The sequence below is a fragment of the Eschrichtius robustus genome, chromosome 15 (assembly GCF_028021215.1).
Source record: "Eschrichtius robustus isolate mEscRob2 chromosome 15, mEscRob2.pri, whole genome shotgun sequence".
Taxonomy (NCBI): Eukaryota; Metazoa; Chordata; class Mammalia; order Artiodactyla; family Eschrichtiidae; genus Eschrichtius; species Eschrichtius robustus.
In genome coordinates this window covers 45,668,661-45,692,248 of record NC_090838.1, presented here as the reverse complement: position 1 = coordinate 45,692,248, position 23,588 = coordinate 45,668,661, and the positions used below count along the sequence as shown (strand labels likewise).

Here is a 23,588-nt window from a genome sequence, read left to right as displayed (position 1 = left end):
GGGCAGAAACCAGGTGCTCTTAAATTTTCCATCTCAAGGGCCTAAAAGGAGTGTCTGACAGACAGTAGTTCAATTAATATTTGTTGAATGAATTTGTTGAATCCCTTTCTATGGAATGAGGGCGGCCAGGAGAATGCCAGAAAGACGGGGGCTTAAAGGGGACACAGTAAAAAATCTATCAGCAACAAGTGGGATGGACAGAGTACCTAGGTTTTTCCATGAACTTGGCATGGGGGACTACGTGGAGCGCCTGGTCCGAGGCCACGGCGACCACACGCTCCCGAGGGCAGAGGCAGGGAGCGCGCGACCCCACGCGAGGAAGGACAATAGCTTGGAATTCGGCCTCGCGTTTCCGGTGGGACAGCCTCGAGCTCGGCCGGTGGGACCTCGGGGTGGGGGCTCCGAGCCCGGCCCACTGCAAGGAAGGCGCGGCACCCAGGGTCGCTGTCGCCGTCGCCGTCTCCTCCGACGTCGTCGCCCCGCCCCGCCCCGGAAGTGACTTGAGGCTCGTCCGGAACCTCCAGGCCCGGCGGCTGCAGCGTCACCAGCCGAGCTGGTGCGGGGCGGGCGGAGCGGCTGCTGCAGCCGCCAACGAACCGGGAACCGCGCGGGGCCAGCAGCGCGCCGGCCAGGGGAGGGGGCCCAGCTATAGGGCCGAGGGCGACGACGACGCGGAGGAGGCGGAGCCCGGAGAGGGGTGGGGGCCGGGGAGGGCTAGGGTGGGAGGGGGTTGGGGGGGTGTCCTGGTCTCATGGAGCCGGCCGAAAGGGCGGGCGGCGGGGATCCCTTGGAGCCGGGCGGGCGCCCCGGTCCGGACCCGCGAGGCTTCGTGCCGCAGAAGGAGATCGTCTACAACAAGCTGCTGCCCTACGCCGAGCGGCTGGACGCAGAGTCCGACTTGCAGCTGGCCCAGATCAAAAGCAACCTGGGCCGGGCAGTGCAGCTCCAAGAGCTGTGGCCCGGGGGCCTCTTCTGGACCAGGAAACTCTCCACGTAAGTGTGCCGGGGCCTGCAGGATGGGCCGGACGCAAAGGCTCGGTGTGAAGGCGTCCGCGGGGGGTTGGGGGGGGAGGCTCTTTGTCCGCACCGGACCGCTGGACCCTCAACTCTGCCCCGGTTCGGGCTGATCGTTTCTGTGCAGTAATCCCAGGGTCGCGACCGAAGCCGGGGAAGCACTCAAGCTTCCTCCCTGCCACTTTTCTTACGGGATCTCCCTGGTTCTCACCAGCCCTCTGTGTCCTTCGCAGCTGCTTCTCCCCAAGGCTTCGGGTTGTTGCCTTCCGACATTCGGGGCCAGGGGGAGCGTGAGGGCACTGGACCCGCAGGGAAAGAGAGGAGCGGTCCCCCAGGGGTCCTCCTTGGACCTTTGCCGGTGGCGGGAGGGAGCAGAGAGGATTCGTCTTTGGGCGAACAACTCTTGACTTTTCCTGGTGTTGACTCCAGTTTTTTCTTCCCTTACGGTCCCTGCCTCTTCCTATCCCTCAGTTCGCGTCTAGTAACTTTCTGAATGGGAAGGAGGCCGTAGGGAACTTCTAGGTTCTGCTTTTTTGGGCCTTCTCAGTCTTTGTGGGTTTGATTGAAAAGACTGTTTTAAAATCAGCCCTCAGCGCATTCTTGGGCTGTGTACTAGACGTTAATGTTGAGAATGTTGAGTCTTAGAACCTCGGGAAAGTGTATGTTGCTCCTTTTATGACATTTCCTTTGGAAATGTGCCATACTAAGGAAAATAGAGAAGGAAGCTGTCAGGTTGTCCTGGGCGTTATTAGTATCGGGCTTGTGTTAATTTTTGAGCTGCTCAGATGAATATAGATTACTTAAATCAATCTCAGTTGTTCTATTCTTCTTTTGTTAACTTTTTTTTTTTTTTTTTTTTGGTATAAACTGGCTGCAAACTACAGTGCCACTGAAATCAGGGGAAACCGAGTAAAGTACAGTTGGGGGAAAGGTTAGAGACATACTTGCTAGATGGGCATCTTCACTGTGTCAGAAGAACTTTTTTAAAAGAGAATTTTGCTGTATCTTGTTTGGTTGGCTGTACATAAAATCTGGTAACATTGTATATTCATGCATGTCGGTGTGGGTGGCTGAACACACAAGACATAAATCACTTATCTAATGTTTACCCAAATCTGCTGAGTGAACTGGGTGATGACTCAGGGTTTTGTAATGCAGTCGCCTTTTCTACATTTCCTCACAGGATGAGTCTTATCTGCCAATTATTAGGGAGCCTCTGACAAATTTCTCATCTCCAGTTGTCGCTGGTGGTAGCACTAATTACCTTTTTAATTAAAGAGCAAAACCCAAATGCTTAATTTGCCCTTTTCAAAGAGTGACCATATTTATGTCAAGGTTAACAGCTCTCCTCTCAATTAGAGCTTGAAGAAGTTTGTGGTGTTAGGATCCATAGGAGGCTTGGGGAAAAAAGAAGTGCAACAGGGAGAAGAACCACTTTTGGTTAAAACAGAAGAATGTTTTATAAATTATTAAAATTCACACAATTTTTTCAAGTGAGCCTCCTAGGTTTTTGTGTTACTTGGGCACAGTAAAAATAAAGTTACCTTGTCAGTTCCAGTAATTCCTCATTTTAATCACTTAGATTTTTCAGGAAATAACCATTTTGGGGGACACAAACAGCTCCTTTTAGATGCACAATATATAAATAAACCAGTGTGTGAATGCATATCTGGTTTGGATTTATTAATGGAGAATCTACACAGGCATAGTTAAGCACTGTTTTCTGACCTTTTTATTGTAACTAAGCTTGGCAAATTAACACCTGGAGGTTTATTATTTTTGGCTTTTAGGTATAAGTATCTTTACCTAGAAAGGGCTAAAAATACAGTGGAGACAGTCCTTGGTGTTTAGGGCAAGATTGCAGTTACACAGCTTTATAACCTATGAACGTCAAACCATTTATATCTAAGTAACCAGCAAGAAATGCTATCAGATAGAATTTTATTTTGGAACCGTGGTTAAATGCTGCAAGCTGATTCTTGGGATTACGCTATGACACATTTTGAACTTGGTGGGACATGTTGTGATCTTGGGTGTATTTTTTCTCCTAAGTCATGCTAAGGTGACCTGTTTATAGTTGTGCTTGTTGTTTTTAAGCCTTGTGTGTGTTGCACAAGTTTACATCTAAATGATGCCAAAACATGTGATGATAGCTCTGTTACCTTAGTAGTGATCATACTTAGTACTTTGTAGAAGAATGGAAAGTAGTAATGAAAATAAAATCTAATTTCTCCCACTAGCTCTGTGACCGTGGGCAAGTTACTTTAATCATGTGTTTCAGTATACTTGTGAGAGAAATGAGGGAGTTGGACTAAATAATTCCTGAGAAACACTCCTGCTCTGGCATTTTATGATTTTATTTTTTATCCTGTAGAGCCTCAAATAAGCCAGTGTGTATCTTTCTCCAAGCACTGTTTGATAAATTTGTAAACTATTGGAAATAGTTGCACAGATTAAGTGCATTCCTGAAGAAGACCAGTGTGTAAATGCTGTTCAGAGACACTGGGACTGGATCCCCGACCAGAAGTATACATCCCTAATCTGGGTGTCACAGGACTGGGTAGAGTTCTGGTTTAGGAGATGCTCAAGAAACCACCCCCCCCCCCCGTTTTTTTAACTTTTTATCTCATTTTGATGGTTATAATTATCTTTTAATCTATCTCAAGACTTGCAGGTCTGTTTAGCAGATCTCTGTGAAGAAAGGTTATTTCTGTGTACTTTAAAAATTGGCCCTGTGATATAATACAAGCTCTCTTGTACAGAGAGCTTAAAGTATTAATACTGCCTGTTGAAGTGAGATTGTGTGGCATCATACATCATGAGACTAGTTTTTAAGAAGCAAGGAAACAAATTAGAGAAGAGAGGCACAAACTAAATGGTCTTTGAAAAACAGCAGTTAAGACAGCTCTTGGACCCTGAGTAAAAGGCATCTGTAAATAACTGGTATGGCCCATGTAGAGAATGAAAGCAGTTGAAGAAAGGAAATCTTGGAGCTCGCTTTTTCTCCCTTGTCCTTCTGGCCCTTTCATGAGAGGCAGTGAGGTCTTGTCAGAAGAAGTTTATCTGTACCTGGTGTTGCCACTCTTATCATCTTGGTCTTGCTTAACCTCTCTTAGCTTTAGAGCCCTCTTTTGGAGAGTGGGAGTGTAGACTACGCATGGTTTTTCAAACCTAAAACTTAGCAGCGAATTGTTTCATAAAAGCAAAATCTTAAACACAAAATTAGATCATTTCTTTCTTTTGTGTTTTTTTTTTTTTAAAGCAGAGTTTTGATTTTAGTGAAATGTGTGAGTTTGGAGTATTATGAAGCAAATTTAGATGCTTTGTATCAGTGAAAATGTTATATTCTCTGCTGTGAATGAAATGATTGTATTATAATATATAATGAAATGATTGTGTTACACTGAGGAATCATTTGCTAATGATTAATTTGCTAATTAAACTGTAGCTCCCTTGTTTAATTATTATTAAGAATATTATGTGGCCTTACTTGATAGGAATTGGATTAAACCACATAATGTATTTAATTAGATTATGCAACCACTGGAAACTTGTTTAGTCAAGATACACATTATCAAATACACTAACCTCCTCTTGTGGAAAGCAATATGTGACCACAGGAGCGCCCAAATCCATATCATTTCTATGTTAGAGAAGAAAGAAGAAAATGCTAACCACTAAATCTCAGTGTTAATCTTGTCTACTAACATGATGTACTTATTAGAGTAATATTTGAGTATTGAAATTGTGAAGTACACAATAAAGATAAGCTTTTTATTTGTAAAAGAATCTCAAAATCTTGACAAATTGCCACATTCATCAGTGAGAGCCAGTTAGAGAAAGTAGTAGAAAAGGTTTGTCTCTGTTATTTAAGTGGCCACACTCAAAACAGGACCCAAAATTTTGTAGGGAGAAAGTTGATTTTCCATAGGAAAAAACAAAATACATGAATTGATTGATTTTGGAGAGACAAATTTTTCTGATAAAGTTGTATAACAGCACAGTAAGTTATCTTTCACTCTTTTTTCTGTTTTTTTTTTTTTAACTAACGTACTATTTTTTAGAGTAGTTTTAGGTTCAGAGCAAAATTGAGCAAAAAGTACAGAGTTCTCATATACCCCCTGCTCCTACACATACACACGTTTGATTTTTCATAGCAATGTCAAACATATATTTTTTAAAATATTTGAGGCTCTTCCCATTTTCCAGGGATGTGTCTTACTCTTTCTTTTAAAACACCTTGTCAGTTTTCTCTTTACTAGTTAACTGGCTATTTCTGCCTGAGTCTCATTTGTCATTGACTATATGTGTGATTCTGATGTGAATAGTTTTCTAACTTTTTTTCTTTGCTTTAAATATTTTTTTATTATGGAAAATGTCAAACATATACAGGAGAGGAAAGAATAATATAATGAACCTGGGTGTACCCATCACCCATGTTCAACAGTTACCAACTCATGGCCAATTAGGTGTCTCCTACCACCACCCCCTTCAACCATTTTTTTTTTTTGAAGCATATTCTTCATTCATAAATGTTTCCATTATATATCTTTAAGGGAAAAGGAATTAAACAAAAAGTCAATACCAATATCATTATCAAACCTAAAAGAGTAACAATATTACTTTGATCAACCTCATGAAGTTGGCTTCTTTGCAGAATTTGTAATTTTACTCCTGAGTTTCCATTTCATTTGCATTGTTTTGTCTAAGGTTCACTATAAACAGACCTCATGGACAGAGATAAAAGAAATAGCTCATTAATGAATATTTTCATATTACGACATCTTTTTCTTCCCGTCTTAACTTTGGAGACATAGAATCAATCCTGGGATAACAAGGACTCCCTTGAATTATCTCTATTTTAAAAATGAAGACACTGAGGTTCATAGGTTAATACATAGCTTGATGCAAAGTAGTAGAGACAGTAGTCTTCTTTGAACAAATTATTTTGTGAGTGCCTTGTATGGGATGGGCACTGTTTGTGTCACTTGGGATATGTCAGTGAAAGAATTCCGCCCTCCAGGGAAGTTCCAGAGTGTTCTTTTTCTCTTAGTGCACATTTTTGTTCATTTAGGACAGAGCAAGCAAGACGTAACTCCATCAAGAAATTTGGGGGAAGGAAATATGAATGCTAAGCGCGTTACTTAAAAAAAATTCTCACTCTGACTGGTGTGTTTTAATGCCCTACATTGAGGCACCAAGAAAGGCAGTTAGAAAACAGTAAAACAGTACCATGTGCTTTTCTTTTGAGATCTGAATGTATCACTTACAAACAATTTCTTGATGAAGTGTTTATAAAATCAAATTGTCTTTTGAAGTGTGTGTTCTTGATTGAAGTGAAACAGGGGCAAATCACTAACGTTTTTTAAGGGACCCTTATTTATTAGTAAATAAATACACAACTTCTAAACCAGTTGTTCTCATTGTAGAACCTGGGAGTTATCTTTTTTTTTTTCTATTAAGTGAGACTCATTTCTAGTGAATCTCCCTCCCCACCTCCCACATTTTTTTTAATATAAAATTCAAATATGTGTTTCCTCTAACGTTTGTAGAGAATTTAGACCAAAATCTCATTTGTACTGTGTGAAAAGCAAGCTGAGACATGGTAATAAAAGCAACAGCAAGCAAAAAAACAACAAAAATCCTCTGTATTCATTGATACTGGCCACTGGAATGTTAAAAGCAGCACATACTATAAATATTCCCATTTGGAATCCTGAAGTTGGCTACTTCCATATTCGGCCTGTGCTCAGCATTTCTTCCCTTTTAGTGCACTCTCTTGATCCCTTATTCATGCTTTTGTATTCTTTGTGTACCTATCTTCTCTCTACTGTGAGCTTTCTTGGGTCAGAGTCTTCCATATTTACTTCTCCTTCCCTGCACCCACAGCATTTAGTGCAGCAGTATATACATTCATAGGTACTCAGTAATATTAGAATTAACTTTTTTGTTCCTTGTAAACTAAAGCATTATGCAGTTTCTGATGAATTGTTACTTTTACAGTCAAAATGGAGAAAACGAATTTGGGGTGAGATCTGTTTTAATACTGGGTTCAAAAGAAAGTGTATATTTAACCAAAGAGGGAAGGAGCATCTTGTTTGAGGAAGAGAATGGTGTGTTTCATAACCCAAAGAGAGAGGTTATGGGGAGTGGGGTTTAACAAAGTTAATTAGAGAAGAGAGCAGATTATATAGGTTGCATCAGGGAGTTTGAAATTTTCATTTAAAAATAAATCTGTCATTGTTATTGTTAAATATTTAGTGTTTAAAAATTTAGAGTATCATTACTACAATTTTTTGATAGATGAACCATAAAATTTTGGTAGTGGTCATTACCTTTTTATGCTAATTTGGCTTTATTCATAACACACAGACCCTAAATTTTAGAGTTAAAAAATGTAATAAAGGCTTTTTCCCTTTCTAAGAAAAAACTTAACACCATTGCAGCTGTGAAATGGGTTTGAGAGTAGTATTTTAGTTCAAGTAAGTTGGAGCTTGCTTAAAAAATTATTAAAAATGCTTTATAATCTTTTTTTTCAAACACATAGACTTTTTAAATTTATTTTTTTATACAGCAGGTTCTTATTAGTTATCCATTTTATACACATCAATGTATACATGTCAATCCCAATCACCCAATTCATCACACCACCTCCCCCCCAACCCCCCCCCCCCCCCGACACTTTCACCCCATGGTGTCCATACGTTTATTCTCTACGTCTGTGTCTCTATTTCTGCCCTGCAAACCGGTTCATCTGTACCATTTTTCTAGGTTCCACATATATGCGTTAATATATGATATTTGTTTTTCTCTTTCTGACTTACTTCACTTCATATGACAGTCTCTAGATCCATCCACGTCTCTACAAATGACCCAATTTCGTTCCTTTTTATGGCTGAGTAATATTCCATTGTATATATGTACCACATCTTCTTTATCCATTCGTCTGTCGATGGGCATTTAGGTTGCTTCCATGACCTGGCTATTGTAAATAGTGCTGCAATGAACATTGGGGTGCATGTGTCTTTTTGAATGATGGTTTTCTCTGGGTATATGCCCAGTAGTGGGATTGCTGGGTCATATGGTAATTCTATTTTTAGTTCTTTAAGGGACCTCCATACTGTTCTCCATAGTGGCTGTATCAATTTACATTCCCACCAACAGTGCAAGAGGGTTCCCTTTTCTCCACACCCTCTCCAGCATTTGTTGTTTGTAGATTTTCTGACGATGCCCATTCTAACTGGTGTGAGGTGATACCTCATTGTAGTTTTGATTTGTATTTCTCTAATAATTAGTGACGTTGAGCAGCTTTTCATGTGCTTCTTGGCCATCTGTATGTCTTCTTTGGAGAAATGTCTGTTTAGGTCTTGTGCCCATTTTTTAATTGGGTTGTTTTTTTTTTAATATTGAGCTGCATGAGCTGTTTATATATTTTGGAGATGAATCCTTTTTCCGTTGCTTTGTTTGCAAATATTTTCTCCCATTTTGAGGGTTGTCTTTTCATCTTGTTTGTAGTTTCCTTTGCTTTGCAAAAGCTTTTAAGTTTCATTAGGTCCCTTTTGTTTATTTTTGTTTTTATTGCCATTACTCTAGGAGGTGCATCAAAAAAGATCTTGCTGTGATTTATGTCAAAGAGTGTTCTTCCTGTGTTTTCCTCTAAGAGTTTTATAGTGTCCAGTCTTACATTTAGGTCTCTAATCCATTTTGAGTTTATTTTTGTGTATGGTGTTAGGGAGTGTTGTAATTTCATTCTTTTACATGTAGCTGTCCAGTTTTCCCAACACCACTTATTGAAGAGGCTGTCTTTTCTCCATTGTATATCCTTGCCTCCTTTGTCATAGATTAGTTGACCTTAGGTGCGTGGATTTACCTCTGGGCTTTCTGTCCTGTTCCATTGATTTATATTTCTGTTTTTGTGCCAGTACCATGTTGTCTTGATTACTGTAGCTTTGTAGTATAGTCTGAAGTTGGAGAGCCTGATTCCTCCAGCTCCGTTTTTTTCCCTCAAGACTGCTTTGGCTTTTCGGGGTCTTTTGTGTCTCCATACAAATTTTAAGATCTTTTGTTCTAGTTCTGTAAAAAATGCCATTGGTAATTTGATAGGGATTGCACTGAATCTGTAGATTGCTTTGGGTAGTATAGTCATTTTCACAATATTGATTCTTCCAATCCAAGAACGTGGTATATCTCTCCATCTGTTTGTGTCCCGTTTGATTTCTTTCATCAGTGTCTTATAGTTTTCTGCATACAGGTCTTTTGTCTCCCTTGGTAGGTTTCTTTCTGATTTTTCATCATTAGTGTATAGGAATGCAAGAGATTTCTGTGCATTAATTTTGTATCCTGCAACTTTACCGAATTCATTGATAAGCTCTAGTAGTTTTCTGGTGGCATCTTTAGGATTCTCTTTGTATAGTATCATGTCATCTGCAAACAGTGGCAGTTTTACTTCTTCTTTTCCAATTTGTATTCCTTTTATTTCTTTTTCTTCTCTGATTGCCGTGGCTAGGACTTCCAAAACTGTGTTGAATAATAGTGGTGAGAGTGGACATCCTTGTCTTGCTCCTGATCTTAGAGGAAATGCTTTCAGTTTTTCACCATTGAGAATGATGTTTGCTGTGGGTTTGTCATATATGGCCTTTATTATGTTGAGGTAGTTTCCCTCTATGCCCACTTTCTGGAGAGTTTTTATCATAAATGGGTGTTGAATATTGTCAAAAGCTTTTTCTGCATCTATTGAGATGATCATATGGTTTTTCTTCTTCAATTTGTTACTATGGTGTATCACATTGATTGATTTGCATATATTGAAGAATCCTTGCATCCCTGGGATAAATCCCACTTGATCATGGTGTATGATCCTTTTAATGTGTTGTTGGATTCTCTTTGCCAGTATTTTGTTGAGGATTTTGCATCTATATTCATCAGTGATATTGGTCTGTAATTTTCTTTTTTTGTACTATCTTTGTCTGGTTTTGGTATCAGGGTGGTGGTGACCTCATAGAATGAGTTTGGGAGTGTTCTTTCCTCTGCAATTTTTGTAAGAGTTTGAGAAGGATGGGTGTTAGCTCTTCTCTAAATGTTTGATAGAATTCACCTGTGAAGCCATCTGGTCCTGGACTTTTGTTTGTTGGAAGATTTTTAATCACAGTTTCAATTTCATTACTTGTGATTGGTCTGTTCATATTTTCTATTTCTTCCTGGTTCAGTCTTGGAAGGTTATACCTTTCTAAGAATTTGTCCATTTCTTCCATGTTGTCCATTTTATTGGCATAGAGTTGCTTGTAGTAGTCTCTTAGGATGCTTTGTATTTCTGCAATGTCTGTTGTAACTTCTCCTTTTTCATTTCTAATTTTATTTATTTGAGTCCCCTTCCTCTTGATGTGTCTGGCTAATGGTTTATCAATGTTGTTTATCTTCTCAAAGAACAAGCTTTTAGTTTTATTGATCTTTGCTGTTGTTTTCTTTGTTTCCATTTCAATAAATGCTTTATAATCTTCTAATGGTAGGCAGTCTAAATAGAATGTGTTAGTAATCTTTGGACTGTTAAGTGTGGGTGTTTCATTTCATTTTTTGACGATTTTCTTTTTCTTTTTTAAAAAATTTAATTTAATTTATTTTTTATACAGCAGGTTCTTATTAGTTATCCATTTTATACATATTAGTGTATATATGTCAATCCCAATCTCCCAATTCAACCCACCCCCCCACCCTGCCTCCACTTTCCCCCCTTGGTGTCCATACATTTGTTCTCTACATCTGTGTCTGTATTTCTGCCCTGCAAAGCCGTTCATCTGTACCATTTTTCTAGGTTCCACATATATGTGTTAATATACGATATTTGTTTTTCTCTTTCTGACTTACTTCACACTGTATGAAAGTCTGTAGATCCATCCACGTCTCTACAAGTGACCCAATTTCGTTCCTTTTTATGGCTGAGTAATATTCCATTGTATATATGTACTACATCTTCTTTATCCATTTGTCTGTCGATGCTGACAATTTTCTTTTTTCCTTTTTCCTTTATTTTTTTAATTGAAGAATAGTTGATGTATGATATATGTTACAGGTGTACAAGATAATGATTCACAATTTTTAAAGGTTGTGCTCCATTTATAGTTATTATAAAATATTGGCTATATTCCCTGTGTTGTACAATATGTCCTTGTAGCTTATTTTATAAATAATATTTTGTACCTCTTAATCCCCTACCCCTGTGTTGCCCTTCCCCCTTCCCTTTCCCCACTGGTAACCACTACTTTGTTCTCTATATGAGTTTTATTTTTTAAGCCAAGGATGAAGTAGAAGCTTTTAGAGCAAGAAATTTTATGAATGCATGTGAGTGCTTATATTTTGGACAGATTCCTGAAGAGCTTAGTTGGCATAGCTTGTTTTCTAAGGGAAGGTAGTTTACTTCCTGAGATCCTAGTTAATAAAATGTTGTCAAATTTCTGTCAACATATAACAATAGGTCCCTAATTTGTGAATGGCAGGAGAAAAGTTGGCATTTAACAGTTAAGTAATGATTTAGAAGTGTGATTTAGGGACTTTGCTGGCAGTCCAGTGGTTAAGACTTCTCCTTCCAATGCACGGGGTACAGGTTCGCTCCTTGGTGGGGGAGCTAAGATCCCATATGCCTTGCAGCCAAAAAACCAAAACATAATAAAACAGAAGCAATATTGTAACAAATTCAATAAAGACTTAAAAAAAAAGTGTGATTTAAAAAAAAAAAACACTCAAAATTTAATAGACAAATATCCAAGTCCTTTTCACTTTGTGTTTTGTTTTTTGTTTGTTTTTGTTTGTCTGGAGTGCCTCATAATATTTCATCTATATGTTCATTTATAAGTGTTTATAGAGAATTTTCCAAGTTTTCAGTTATGACCGAAGTGTTATGAAATCAGTTTAGTAGGTCTTGACCAGTTTGGGTGTGATTTAGTTTGGTTTGATTTGTTGAACGAGACTAACATTATTAGAGTGAATTTGGAAGTAATAAGGGTGAATGATCATGACCTTTGTTTCAGTTATACATATGTTTTTGTGTATAGTGTATTATATATTTATTACTGTGGGTTGTGGTCAAAAAATTTTGAAAGCTACTGATTTTACAGGTTTCTTTCAGTACTACAGATATATGATCCACATCTACTTATTGAGCTATAAAGAAACAAGAGATGGAAACAAAAAGTTGCAACAGTTTAAAAATATCAGTAATCAGAGGGATTTTACAAGAGAGCATTCATAGATTGTTAAATGAGTGGTATAGATACTACCTACCATTTGTGGAGGGCTCAGAATGTGCCAGCACTATGCTAAGGGTTTTATATTCATTATTTCATTTGATTTTCACATTTAACTGTAGGTACGTTTATTATCCCAATTTTACCATGGAAAAAATGAGTCTTAGTGAGGTTATGTAACAGCCTATTTCCCTGCTGAACACAGGGCTGTTGCTCTTAACCATGTGTCCAGAATGAGGAAAGCTCCCTGGGCTGTGTTGCCTGGGAAGACTATCAGTGAAGGAGAAACAGCAGCTGAGCTTTGAGATAGGATTTGGTTAGGTACGGAGGAATTTGGAGAAAGCCATTTAATGTGTGGGAACAGAGATGGAGCAAATTGAGCACAAGTGTTGAAGTCTCTACTCAGACTTTAACTTATTGAAATAATCAGTTGTCTGTCTCCCTCTCTAGGCTGCATGCTCTAGGGCCACTTGTTACTTATTTTATGTTTCCATTGCCTGTTGCCATGTCTGGCCCTTAATTGATACTCAGTAAAGCATTTCAAGAAATGAATGCCCCTTATCCATGTCTCAACAGAGAAGCAACTGGGAAAAGAACAGAGGCATCATTAGGTGTTAATATTGAATGACTTTATTACTCTAGAAATTGTCCTGTCAATTTAGTAAGTCATAAAGGATGTAACTCTGACATACAATATGCTGGAACTCTTGTGTTGTTCAGCCTGTGGTGGATGGGGGTAAAGAGAAGTATAGACCTCAGATCTCCTTGTTTAGTGCCTTCCATCAGAAGTACTACACTTGGTAAAGATGATAGATCTGGTTTTCAGTGTTTTGGAAACCTACTCTCGATGTTTTAAAGTCAATTTGTTTAATTTGGTCAAATATTTATTGTTAGTTTGAAGGGTTTTTTTTTTTTCTTTTTATAAATAGAACTAGCCCTAATGAGCTGTTTGTAATTACTTATGTCACTGTATTTCTTAAGGTATAATTATACGTTCAGTCAGTTGAGAAAATGTTTCTCAATGTTCATTTCACCTTGTTTCATCTCTGGTTAGAGCCGAAGGTTAAATAGGTACAGAGGCATGGTCCCTGCCACCATGTAGATTTCAGTCAGCTAAAGAAATAGAATAATGTATTACATACATAACTATAGTATGAGATAGAATGTGAATAATACTCAAGTTTGGTATGAGCTATAAGGGGCAGAGAGGACAAAGATAGCACTTTTGATCAGGACATCAAGAGTATTTTCCTCTCAGGCAGTCAAAAATACCATTCCAATTCCATTTTATACTCAGAGCTTCAGGATGAGATTAATTTCTGTAATGAATTTCAACATGTCTTATTTTCTGTGTTTTGTATTCCCCACCAATATGTCAAACAATTTGAGCTAGGAATTCATTGTTCAGTATGCTTGTACACTTGTGTAAACATGTAAATACAAACATACCTACTAAATATTATTTGTAATTTTAAAAAATAACAGGAATAACATAAATGCCTAAAAAAAGAAGATTGAGGAAATCATTATTTTTATTTTTGTTTTTTTAAATTAATTTATTTATTTTTGGCTGTGTTGGGTCTTCGTTTCTGTGCGAGGGCTTTCTCTAGTTGCGGCGAGGGGGGGGCCACTCTTCATCGTGGTGCGCGGGCCTCTCACTGTCGTGGCCTCTCCCATTGCGGAGCACGGCTCCAGACGCGCAGGCTCAGTAGTTGTGGCTCACGGGCTCAGTAGCTGCTCCGCGGCATGTGGGATCTTCCCAGACCAGGGCTCGAATCCGTGTCCCCTGCATTGGCAGGCAGACTCTCAACCACTGCGCCACCAGGGAAGCCCCATTATTTTTATAATGGAATATTAGATAGCTATTAAAAAGAATATGGCCAATCCATATTTATAGGCATTGAACAGTGTCTTGACTTCTATTAAGTGAAAAAAATAAGTGGTAAATAATATCTATAGTATCATTGCATTTATGTTTTTATAAAGTATGTACATTTGTATATAAGTAAAGTCTAGAAGGATACTATACAGGCTGTTAACAGTTGTAGACAACAGTTTCAAATTTGTATGCTTGTTGTACTGTTTGAACCATTTAAATAAGTATATATTGCTTTCCTGATAAAATAATAATAATCTCCCCCCCCCCCAATAATATTTTCCTCTCAAGTCTCAAGGATGCAACTTATAGTTGGTTTAAAAAATATATATAAAAGAAAATGTATAGGTTTATGGGACCATCCACAGATTTCCAGCGTGGCTAGATACAGATACTGAAGGAACATTGTCTTATTATCCATCACTTAACTCATTGTTTATCCTCTGGGTTGACCTTTTTTATTTTATTTTTTTTAAGATTTGACTGTTAGTGACAGAACCTGAGGTAAACCCAGGTCTTCTGACTGGAAGTTCAATGGATAACAGCATGGTAGAGTTGAAGGAAGAAGCCGCTACTCTTTTTTTTTTTTTTTTTTAATTTATTTATTTATTTATTTTTATTTTTGGCTATGTTGGGTCTTCGTTTCTGTGCGAGGGCTTTCTCTAGTTGTGGCAAGTGGGGGCCACTCTTTTTTTTTTTTTTTTTAATACTTTTTGGGTTTAATTAATTAATTAATTAATTAATTTATGGCTGTGTTGGGTCTTCGTTTCTGTGCGAGGGCTTTCTCTAGTTGCGGCAAGTGGGGGCCACTCGTCATCGCGGTGCGCGGGCCTCTCATTATCGCGGCCTCTCTTGTTGCGGAGCACAGGCTCCAGACGCGCAGGCTCAGTAGTTGTGGCTCACAGGCCTAGTTGCTCCACGGCATGTGGGATCTTCGCAGACCAGGGCTCGAACCCGTGTCGCCTGCATTGGCAGGCAGATTCTCAACCACTGTGCCACCAGGGAAGCCCTTTTTGTATTTTTTTAAAGGCAAATATCTTAAGGTGTATTTAGCCTCATAAGTAATTAAAGAACATAAATTGAAACAGATTGTATTAGTATTATATTTTTAATGATTTTAACAGAGTTTAAAAAGCATATATTGTGCTCTAGTCAGTCTGCTAAGGTGCAGTGGTTCTCAAACATAGTGAGACATCTGGGAAACTTATAAAAAACAACTGGTACCTGGAAGCCCATTCTAGAACAATTAAATCAGAATGTCTTTCATGCACATTAATCAATTATCCATCACCATAGCCTTGTGAGAAAACCCAGGTTTTACAAATGCCTGGAAGGTTAAATGACTTGCCCAAGGGACTGACACAGAGCAGTTTGAATTCTCAGCAAACTTGTAGAACCATGCTCTTCCTGCTTGCTTGGCTACTGTGTTGAAATCCATAAATATTCTGTCTATCCAGAGTTGATTATAATGTTGGGAGTTGCAAAACAAGTTAGCATGGAAACATAAGACATCCTCCACTTTATATAACACCTTTGTTCCCATCGTTCCAACCAGCAGCCATGGTTGTTTGTTTGTTTGTTTGTTGTTGTTTTGGCCCCACTGTGCGGCAAGTGGGATCTTAGTTCTCCGACCAGGGATCCAACCCCCGCCCACTGCATTGGAAGGGCAGAGTCTTAACCACTGGACCACCGGGGAAATCCCATTGTTTGTGATGGTCTATCCCCTTTTTTGATCCTCAGTTTGACTTTTTAGAGGGGAAATAGAACAAGCAGTGTTCTTTTGGCTGTGTCTTTTTGTCACAGAAGTTTGCTGTTCTCTCTGTGTTCCTCTACCTAGAGCTGTCTTTTGTGCCTCTTGCTGCCTCTTTCCCCAAATGCTCAGATTATCTTAACCTTGAGTTTCCTATTCAGAGTCATGATACCTCTCTATTCTTTCAAGATTAGGTTCAATAATCACTTACGTATGATGAAACTTTGGTTAAAAAAAAAAAAGATCACAAAACTCTGATAAAACTGCATTTATTCCCCTCCTTCAGTATATTACCTAGTTTTCTGAGTACATGTCTCCTCACATCTGATTGTGAGTTCTCAGCCTAAAGGAACTATTTGGATCATACTCTTGTGCTGTACATGTCATTTGCTCTAGAAATGCTTTTTGAATAAATAGGTAATTGAGTGAAAAGAGGAGAGGTGGGTTTATGAGAAAACCCTGCATTTTATCTGTTCACTTACTGTTTCTAGCAGTGAGGTGTATTGGCATTTTTTTTTTAATTAAAAAAATTTTTTTTGGCTGCGTTGGGTCTTTGTTGCTGCGCGCCGGCTTTCTCTAGTTGCGGCGAGCGGGGGCTACTCTTCGTTCTGGTGCTCGGGCTTCTCATTGCGGTGGCTTCTCTTGTGGAGCACTAAGCGTGTGGGCTTCAGTAGTTGTGGCACTCAGGCTCAGTAGTTGTGGCTTGCAGGCTGTAGAGCTCAGGCTCAGTAGTTGTGGTGCACAGGCTTAGTTGCTCCGCGGCATGTGGGATCCTCGTGGACCAGGGCTCGAACCCGTGTCCCCTGCATTGGCAGGCGGATTCTTTTTTTTTTTTTTTTTTTTTAATTTATTTATTTATGGCTGTGTTGGGTCTTCGTTTCTGTGCGAGGGCTTTCTCTAGTTGTGGGAAGCGGGGGCCACTCTTCATCGCGGTGCGCGGGCCTCTCACTGTCGCGGCCTCTCTCGTTGCGGAGCACAGGCTCCAGACGCGCAGGCTCAGTTATTGTGGCTCACGGGCCCAGTTGCTCCGCGGCATGTGGGATCTTCCCAGACCAGGGCTCGAACCCGTGGCCCCTGCATTGGCAGGCAGATTCTCAACCACTGTGCCACCAGGGAAGCCCCTACAGGCGGATTCTTAACCACTGCGCCACCAGGGAAATCCCCATATGCATGCTTTTAAATGATTTGGTTTCTTTTTATTATACGTGGTTAATATTTTCTAATTTACATTTTATTATAATCAGACTACTTGGCTAGTATAATATTCACATGTTAGAATTAAGTAAGGTTTTCTTTGTGGCCTATTTTACAACCAGTTTTTATAGATGTCCCACAAAAAATTGAAAAGAGGGCATAGTTTCTGTAAGCTCACAATTTTTATTTGTATCTTTTAAAGTCAGCTTTATTAATTACATAATTCTAATTACCTTTAGTGGAAGTCAGATTGAAGTGGTAAAGACACAGTAATTGATTTTGTTGCTGCTATTAAGGACATAAAGTTTCATTTTCTTTTTCAAGACTATATAATAGTATTGTATAATTTTATCAGGAGATGCGTAATCCCTGATTTTCTCTTTTTGTGATGTCAGTAACTGTCCTACATCTGTTAGATATTGCAAAATGGTGATACCTTTTATTCTTTATGAACTTAGTGAATTTAAACATACATTGTAGTTAATTATCGTGATTCTTGGTTTCATTTTTGGCTAGTGAGACCCATACAACTTGACTCCTATGCTCTTTATTTTTTATATTTTTGGTCGCTGCACAGCTTGTGGGATCTTAGTTCCCCCACCAGGAATTGAACCCGGGTCACAGCAGTGAAAGCACCAGAGCCCTAGCCACTGGACCGCCAGGGGATCCCTTCTATGCTCTTTTAAGTAGGACTTTAGTAGATTTTTTAATTAAGATAATAGTAGAAATGCAGAAATGTTGATTACCTAATTTTAAACATTATACAACAGAGGTTGATATGAAATGTTTTTACATGTTAATTTTAATTATAATAAATAATGCCTGTTTACTTTAGAAGAGTTTGAATAAACAAAGGTATGTAGAAAAACATGAAGTAGTTTGACCATCAAGAGGTAACACTTTAGCGCCGTGCATCCTGGGTCGGCGTAGCCATGGCGGCTCGTGTCCTTTGTGCCTGTGTCCTCCGACTGCCCGCAGCCTTCGTGCCGCTGCCCAGGCTCCCCACGCTGGCCGCGGCCCTGCCGCTCAGCACCACCCTGTTCCCCTCGGGGGCCCGGACGAGGCCTGGGGCTCCAAAGACGGCCTCGGTACTTGTGCAGGTTCCAGGCGAAGTTACACAGCTGTGCCACCAGTATAAGGACATACCCCCTTTGACATTAGAGGGAATCAAGGACCGTGTTCTTTACGCCTTGCAACTCTATGACAAGACTGACCCAGAAAAGCTCTTAGTAAATTCCCATTTTATGAAGGACCTGGGCTGAGACAGTTTGGACCAAGTGGAGATTATCATGGCTATGGAAGACGAATTTGGGTTTGAAATTCCTGATCTAGATGCGGGGAAGTTAATGTGCCCACAAGAAATTGTAGATTACATTGCAGATAAGGAGGAGGTATATGAATAAAATATCAGACCCCTTTTCTTCACTGAGAGAAGACTCAGAAGATGCTGGTGAGTGTCTGGAAGTGAGAACGCATTTCTGCATCATTGCTGACTTTGACAGAGTAACTCTGTTTAGACTTGTACTTAAATTATCTTAAGTGTTTTTTGCCCTTTGAAAATAAATCTGTAAAACCAAAAAAAAAAGAAAAAAAAGAGGTAACTCTTTATAGTGTTTATTTTTTAATTTTAATGCATGATTGTTTCTTTTTTATTTAGTTGCATATTGTGAATGTTTTGTATCCTGATTTTTTATATATTACATTTCACATCCATAAAAATTCTTTGAAAACAATTTTAAATGACTACATTGTAGTCTAAAGGCATAAACCACAATTTAACAAACCATTCTCTTATATCAGACTTATAGGGTTTTTACAGGAAATTTTTATTAATTGCAAGTGTGCTCTTGAAAAGCTTTTTGGTATTTTGATTTTGATATTCTGAATTTTCATTTAGGACATATTGCTAGATGTGAGATTGAAGAAAAAAATCATCCATAAATACTTTTAAGTACTTTCAATGACAATATTTAAATTCTGGTTTTTAAAATTTCAAGCTAAAGTTTCATTTTTTTGCCTTGTAATTAGGGCTACTCAAAATAAAACACTTAAGGTTAAATTTCATTGCAAATGTTGTATATGTTTTATAATAACAAATAGTCTTAATGTTGCTCTGAAATGATGTTAATTTTGCTTTACTGATGGATATAGAACCTTAGAAACCCAGTGACTGCCTTGAAGAAAAATAACTGATGAATGACTATACTTGTATTGAAAACCAATATTTTTAGCCTCTAGCCAAGCTCCAATTCTTAGTTCATTCCAATAGGGCTGTATAATTTTATACTTTACTTAAATTTCCTTTGATATTTAGTAAACTTATCTTCAGGATATATAGTAGAAAAAACCTTGACAGCATTGTACATTTCGTTAAATAATTGCTGTTGCTGGCATGCCACTGTCTTTCTTTACTTGAGATTAAAAGTTAAAGCATTTGGGACTTCCCTGGTGGCGCAGTGGTTAAGAATCCACCTGCCAATGCAGGGGACATGGGTTCGAGCCCCCGGAAGATCCCACGTGCTGCGGAGCAACTAAGCCCGTGCGCCACAACTACTGAGCCCATGTGCCACAACTACTGAGCCCATGTGCCACAACTACTGAAACCTGCACGCCTAGAGCCCGTGCTCCACAACAAGAGAAGCCCGTGCACTGCAACGAAGAGTAGGCCCCACTCACCACAACTAGAGAAAAGCCTGCGCGCAGCAATGAAGACCCGATGCAGCCAAAAATAAATAAATAAACATAAATTTTTTTAAAAAAATTCAAGCATTTGATTAATACACTTGATTAATACGCTGTAGGGTTGTGAGGAGGAAGCAGTTGAAAAGTGCTTTTGTATTATCTTTTACTGTTTTTTTTTCCCCCTGTGGGAGGATGGAACATAATGACTTGTCATCTATATATTCTGGATAGTTTAAGAAAATATCCTATTCAAAAGTTCAATCCTGACTCTTCCCAAGGTTTTGAAGTATTTTAATAGAAAGTTTTAGTCGTAAAATTTAATGTGCAGATTAGTTGGAAAAAGGGAATGGACTGTCTCTAAATATGGTCTAAAGTAGAATTTTTGAGCATAAATATATAGAAAAAACTGGAGTTGTTTTTGTAAAATGGAGACTCTCAGCCTCCATTCTCAATATTTTTTAAAATTTCCTTTCTTTTTTAAAGAAACAGCTTTACTGCATTTAACACTCCCAGTATTTTCGATGGACTAGATTTAAGATAGAGCCTAGGAATGTGCATTTTAAACAGTCTAATGTCTAATAGACATTTACTAGGTAATGTGTCAAGCAGTTTTTCCAGAGTGGCTATACCACTTTATACACCCATCAGTAGCATATGAAAGGTCTGGTTCCTCCACGTTCTCACCAAAACTGGGTATTGTTGGGCTTTTTAATTTTAGCCAGTCTGGTGGTATGAAGTGGTACCCTATTGTGGTTTGTTTTTCTCTTTTTTTTTTTTTTAATTTTTAAATTTAATTTATTTTTTTATACAGTAGGTTCTTATTAGGCATCAATTTTATACACATCAGTGTATACATGTCAATCCCAATCGCCCAACTCCTCACACCATCATCCCCACTCCCCCGCGGCTTTCCCCCCTTGGTGTCCGTACGTTTGTTCTCTACATCTGTGTCTCAACTTCTGCCCTGCATACTGGTTCATCTGTACCATTTTTCTAGTTTCCACATACATGCCTTAATATACGATATTTGTTTTTCTCTTTCTGACTTACTTCACTCTGTATGACAATCTCTAGATCCATCCGTGTCTCAACAAATGACCCAATTTCGTTCCTTTTTATGGCCGAGTAATATTCCATTGTATATATGTACCATAGCTTCTTTATCCATTTGTATGTCAGTGGGCATTTAGGTTGCTTCCATGACCTGGCTATTGAAAATAGTGCTGCAATGAACATTGGGGTGCATGTGTCGTTTTGAATTATGGTTTTCTCTGGGTCTATGCCCAGTAGTGGGATTGCTGGATCATATGGTAATTCTATTTTTAGTTTTTTAAGGAACCTCCATACTGTTCTCCATAGTGGCTGTATCAATTTACATTCCCACCAACAGTGCAAGAGGTTTCCCTTTTCTCCACACCCTCTCCAGCATTTGTTGTTTGTAGATTTTCTGACGGTGCCCATTCTAACTGGTGTGAGGTGATACCTCATTGTAGTTTTGATTTGCATTTCTCTAATAATTAGTGATGTTGAGCAGCTTTTGATGTGCTTCTTGGACATCTGTATGTCTTCTTTGGAGAAATGTCTGTTTAGGTCTTCTGCCCATTTTTTGATTGGGTTGTTTGTTTTTCTAATATTGAGCTGCATGAGCTGTTTATATATTTTGGAGATTAATCCTTTGTCCGTTGATTCGTTTGCAAATATTTTCTCTCATTCTGAGGGTTGTCTTTTCGTCTTGTTTATGGTTTCCTTAGCTGTGCAAAAGCTTTTACGTTTCATTAGGTCCCATTTGTTTATTTTTGTTTTTATTTCGATTACTCTAGGAGGTGTATCAAAAAAGATCTTGCTGTGATTTATCTCATTGAGTGTTCTTCCTATATTTTCCTCTAAGAGTTTTATAGTGTCTGGTCTTACATTTAGGTCTCTAATCCATTTTTAGTTTATTTTTGTGTATGGTGTTAGGGAGTGTTGTAATTTCATTCTTTTACACGTAGCTGTCCAGTTTTCCCAGCACCGCTTATTGAAGAGGCTGTCTTTTCTCCATTGTATATCCTTGCCTCCTTTGTCATAGATTAGTTGACCATAGGTACGTGGGTATATCTCTGGGCTTTCTATCTTGTTCCATTGATTTATGTTTCTGTTTTTGTGCCAGTACCATATTGTCTTGATTAGTGTAACTTTGTAGTATAGTCTGAAGTCAGGGAGTCTGATTGCTCCAGCTCCGTTTTTTTCCCTCAAGACTGCTTTGGCTATTCGGGTTCTTTGTGTCTCCATACAAATTTTAAGATTTTTTGTTCTAGTCCTGTAAAAAATGCCATTGGTAATTTGATAGGGATTGCATTGAATCTGTAGATTGCTTTGGGTAGTATAGTCGTTTTCACAGTATTGATTCTTCCAATCCAAGAACATGGTATATCTCTCCATCTGTTGGTATCATCTTTAATTTCTTTCAGCAGTGTCTTATAGTTTTCTGCATACAGGTCTTTTGTCTCCCTAGGTGGGTTTATTCCTAGGTATTTTATTCTTTTTGTTGCAATGGTAAAAGGGAGTGTTTCCTTAATTTCTCTTTCAGATTTTTCATCATTAGTGTATAGGAATGCAAGAGATTTCTGTGCATTAATTTTGTATCCTGCAACTTCACAAAATTCATTGATTGGCTCTAGTTGTTTTCTGATGGCATCTTTAGGATTCTCTATGTATAGTATCATGTCATCTGCAAAAAGTGACAGTTTTACTTCTTCTTTTCCAATTTGTATTCCTTTTATTTCTTTTTCTTCTCTGAGTGCCGTGGCTAGGACTTCCAAAACTATGTTGAATAATAGTGGTGAGAGTGGACATCCTTGTCTGTTCCTGATCTTAGAGGAAATGATTTCAGTTTTTCACCATTGAGAATGATGTTTGCTGTGGGTTTGTCGTATATGGGCTTTATTTTGTTGAGGTAGTTTCCCTCTATGCCCACTTTCTGGAGAGTTTTTATCATAAATGGGTGTTGAATTTTGTCAAAAGCTTTTTCTGCATCTATTGAGATGATCATATGGTTTTTCTTCTTCAGTTTGTTAATATGGTGTATCACATTGATTGATTTGCGTATATTGAAGAATCCTTGCATCCCTGGGATAAATCCCACTTGATCATGGTGTTTGATCCTTTTAATGTGTTGTTGGATTCTGTTTGCTAGTATTTTGTTGAGGATTTTTGCATCTATATTCCTCAGTGATATTGGTCTGTAATTTTCTTTTTTTGTAGTATCTTTGTCTGATTTTGTATCAGGGTGATGGTGGCCTCAGAGAATGAGTTTGGGAGTTTTCCTTCCTCTGCAATTTTTTGGAAGAGTTTGAGAAGGATGGGTGTTAGCTCGTCTCTAAATGTTTGATAGAATTCACCTGTGAAGCCGTCTGGTCCTGGAGTTTTGTTTTTTGGAAGATTTTTGATCACAGTTTCAATTTCATTACTTGTGATTGTTCTGTTCATATTTTCTAATTCTTTCTGGTTCCGTCTTGGAAGGTTATACCTTTCTAAGAATTTGTCCATTTCTTCCAGGTTGTCCATTTTATTGGCATAGAGTTGCTTGTAGTAGTCTCTTAGGATGCTTTGTATTTCTGCGGTGTCTGTTGTAACTTCTCCTGTTTCATTTCTAATTTTATTGATTTGAGTCCTCTCCCTCTTTTTCTTGATGAGTCTGGCTAATGGTTAATCAATTTTGTTTATCTTCTCAAAGAACCAGTGTTTAGTTTTATTGATATTTGCTATTGTTTTCTTTGTTTCTACTTCATTTATTTCTGCTCTGATCTTTATGATCTCTTTCCTTCTGCTAACTTTGGGTTTTGTTTGTTCTTCT

The 23,588-nt window shown here is 38.5% G+C and overlaps 1 protein-coding gene and 1 pseudogene across 1 annotated transcript in view; both read left to right on the top strand.

The window, feature by feature from the left end:
- The first annotated feature begins 747 nt into the window (after window positions 1-747).
- The window catches only part of PSME4 (proteasome activator subunit 4), a 101,247-nt gene continuing 78,406 nt past the window's right edge, over window positions 748-23,588 (top strand). The window contains exon 1 of the mRNA XM_068563892.1: window positions 748-993. Coding sequence (XP_068419993.1) covers window positions 752-993 — 242 coding nt within the window. The 5' untranslated portion in view covers window positions 748-751. The remainder of the gene's footprint in view (window positions 994-23,588) is intronic.
- On the top strand, window positions 18,004-18,566 carry LOC137777926 (acyl carrier protein, mitochondrial pseudogene; annotated as a pseudogene).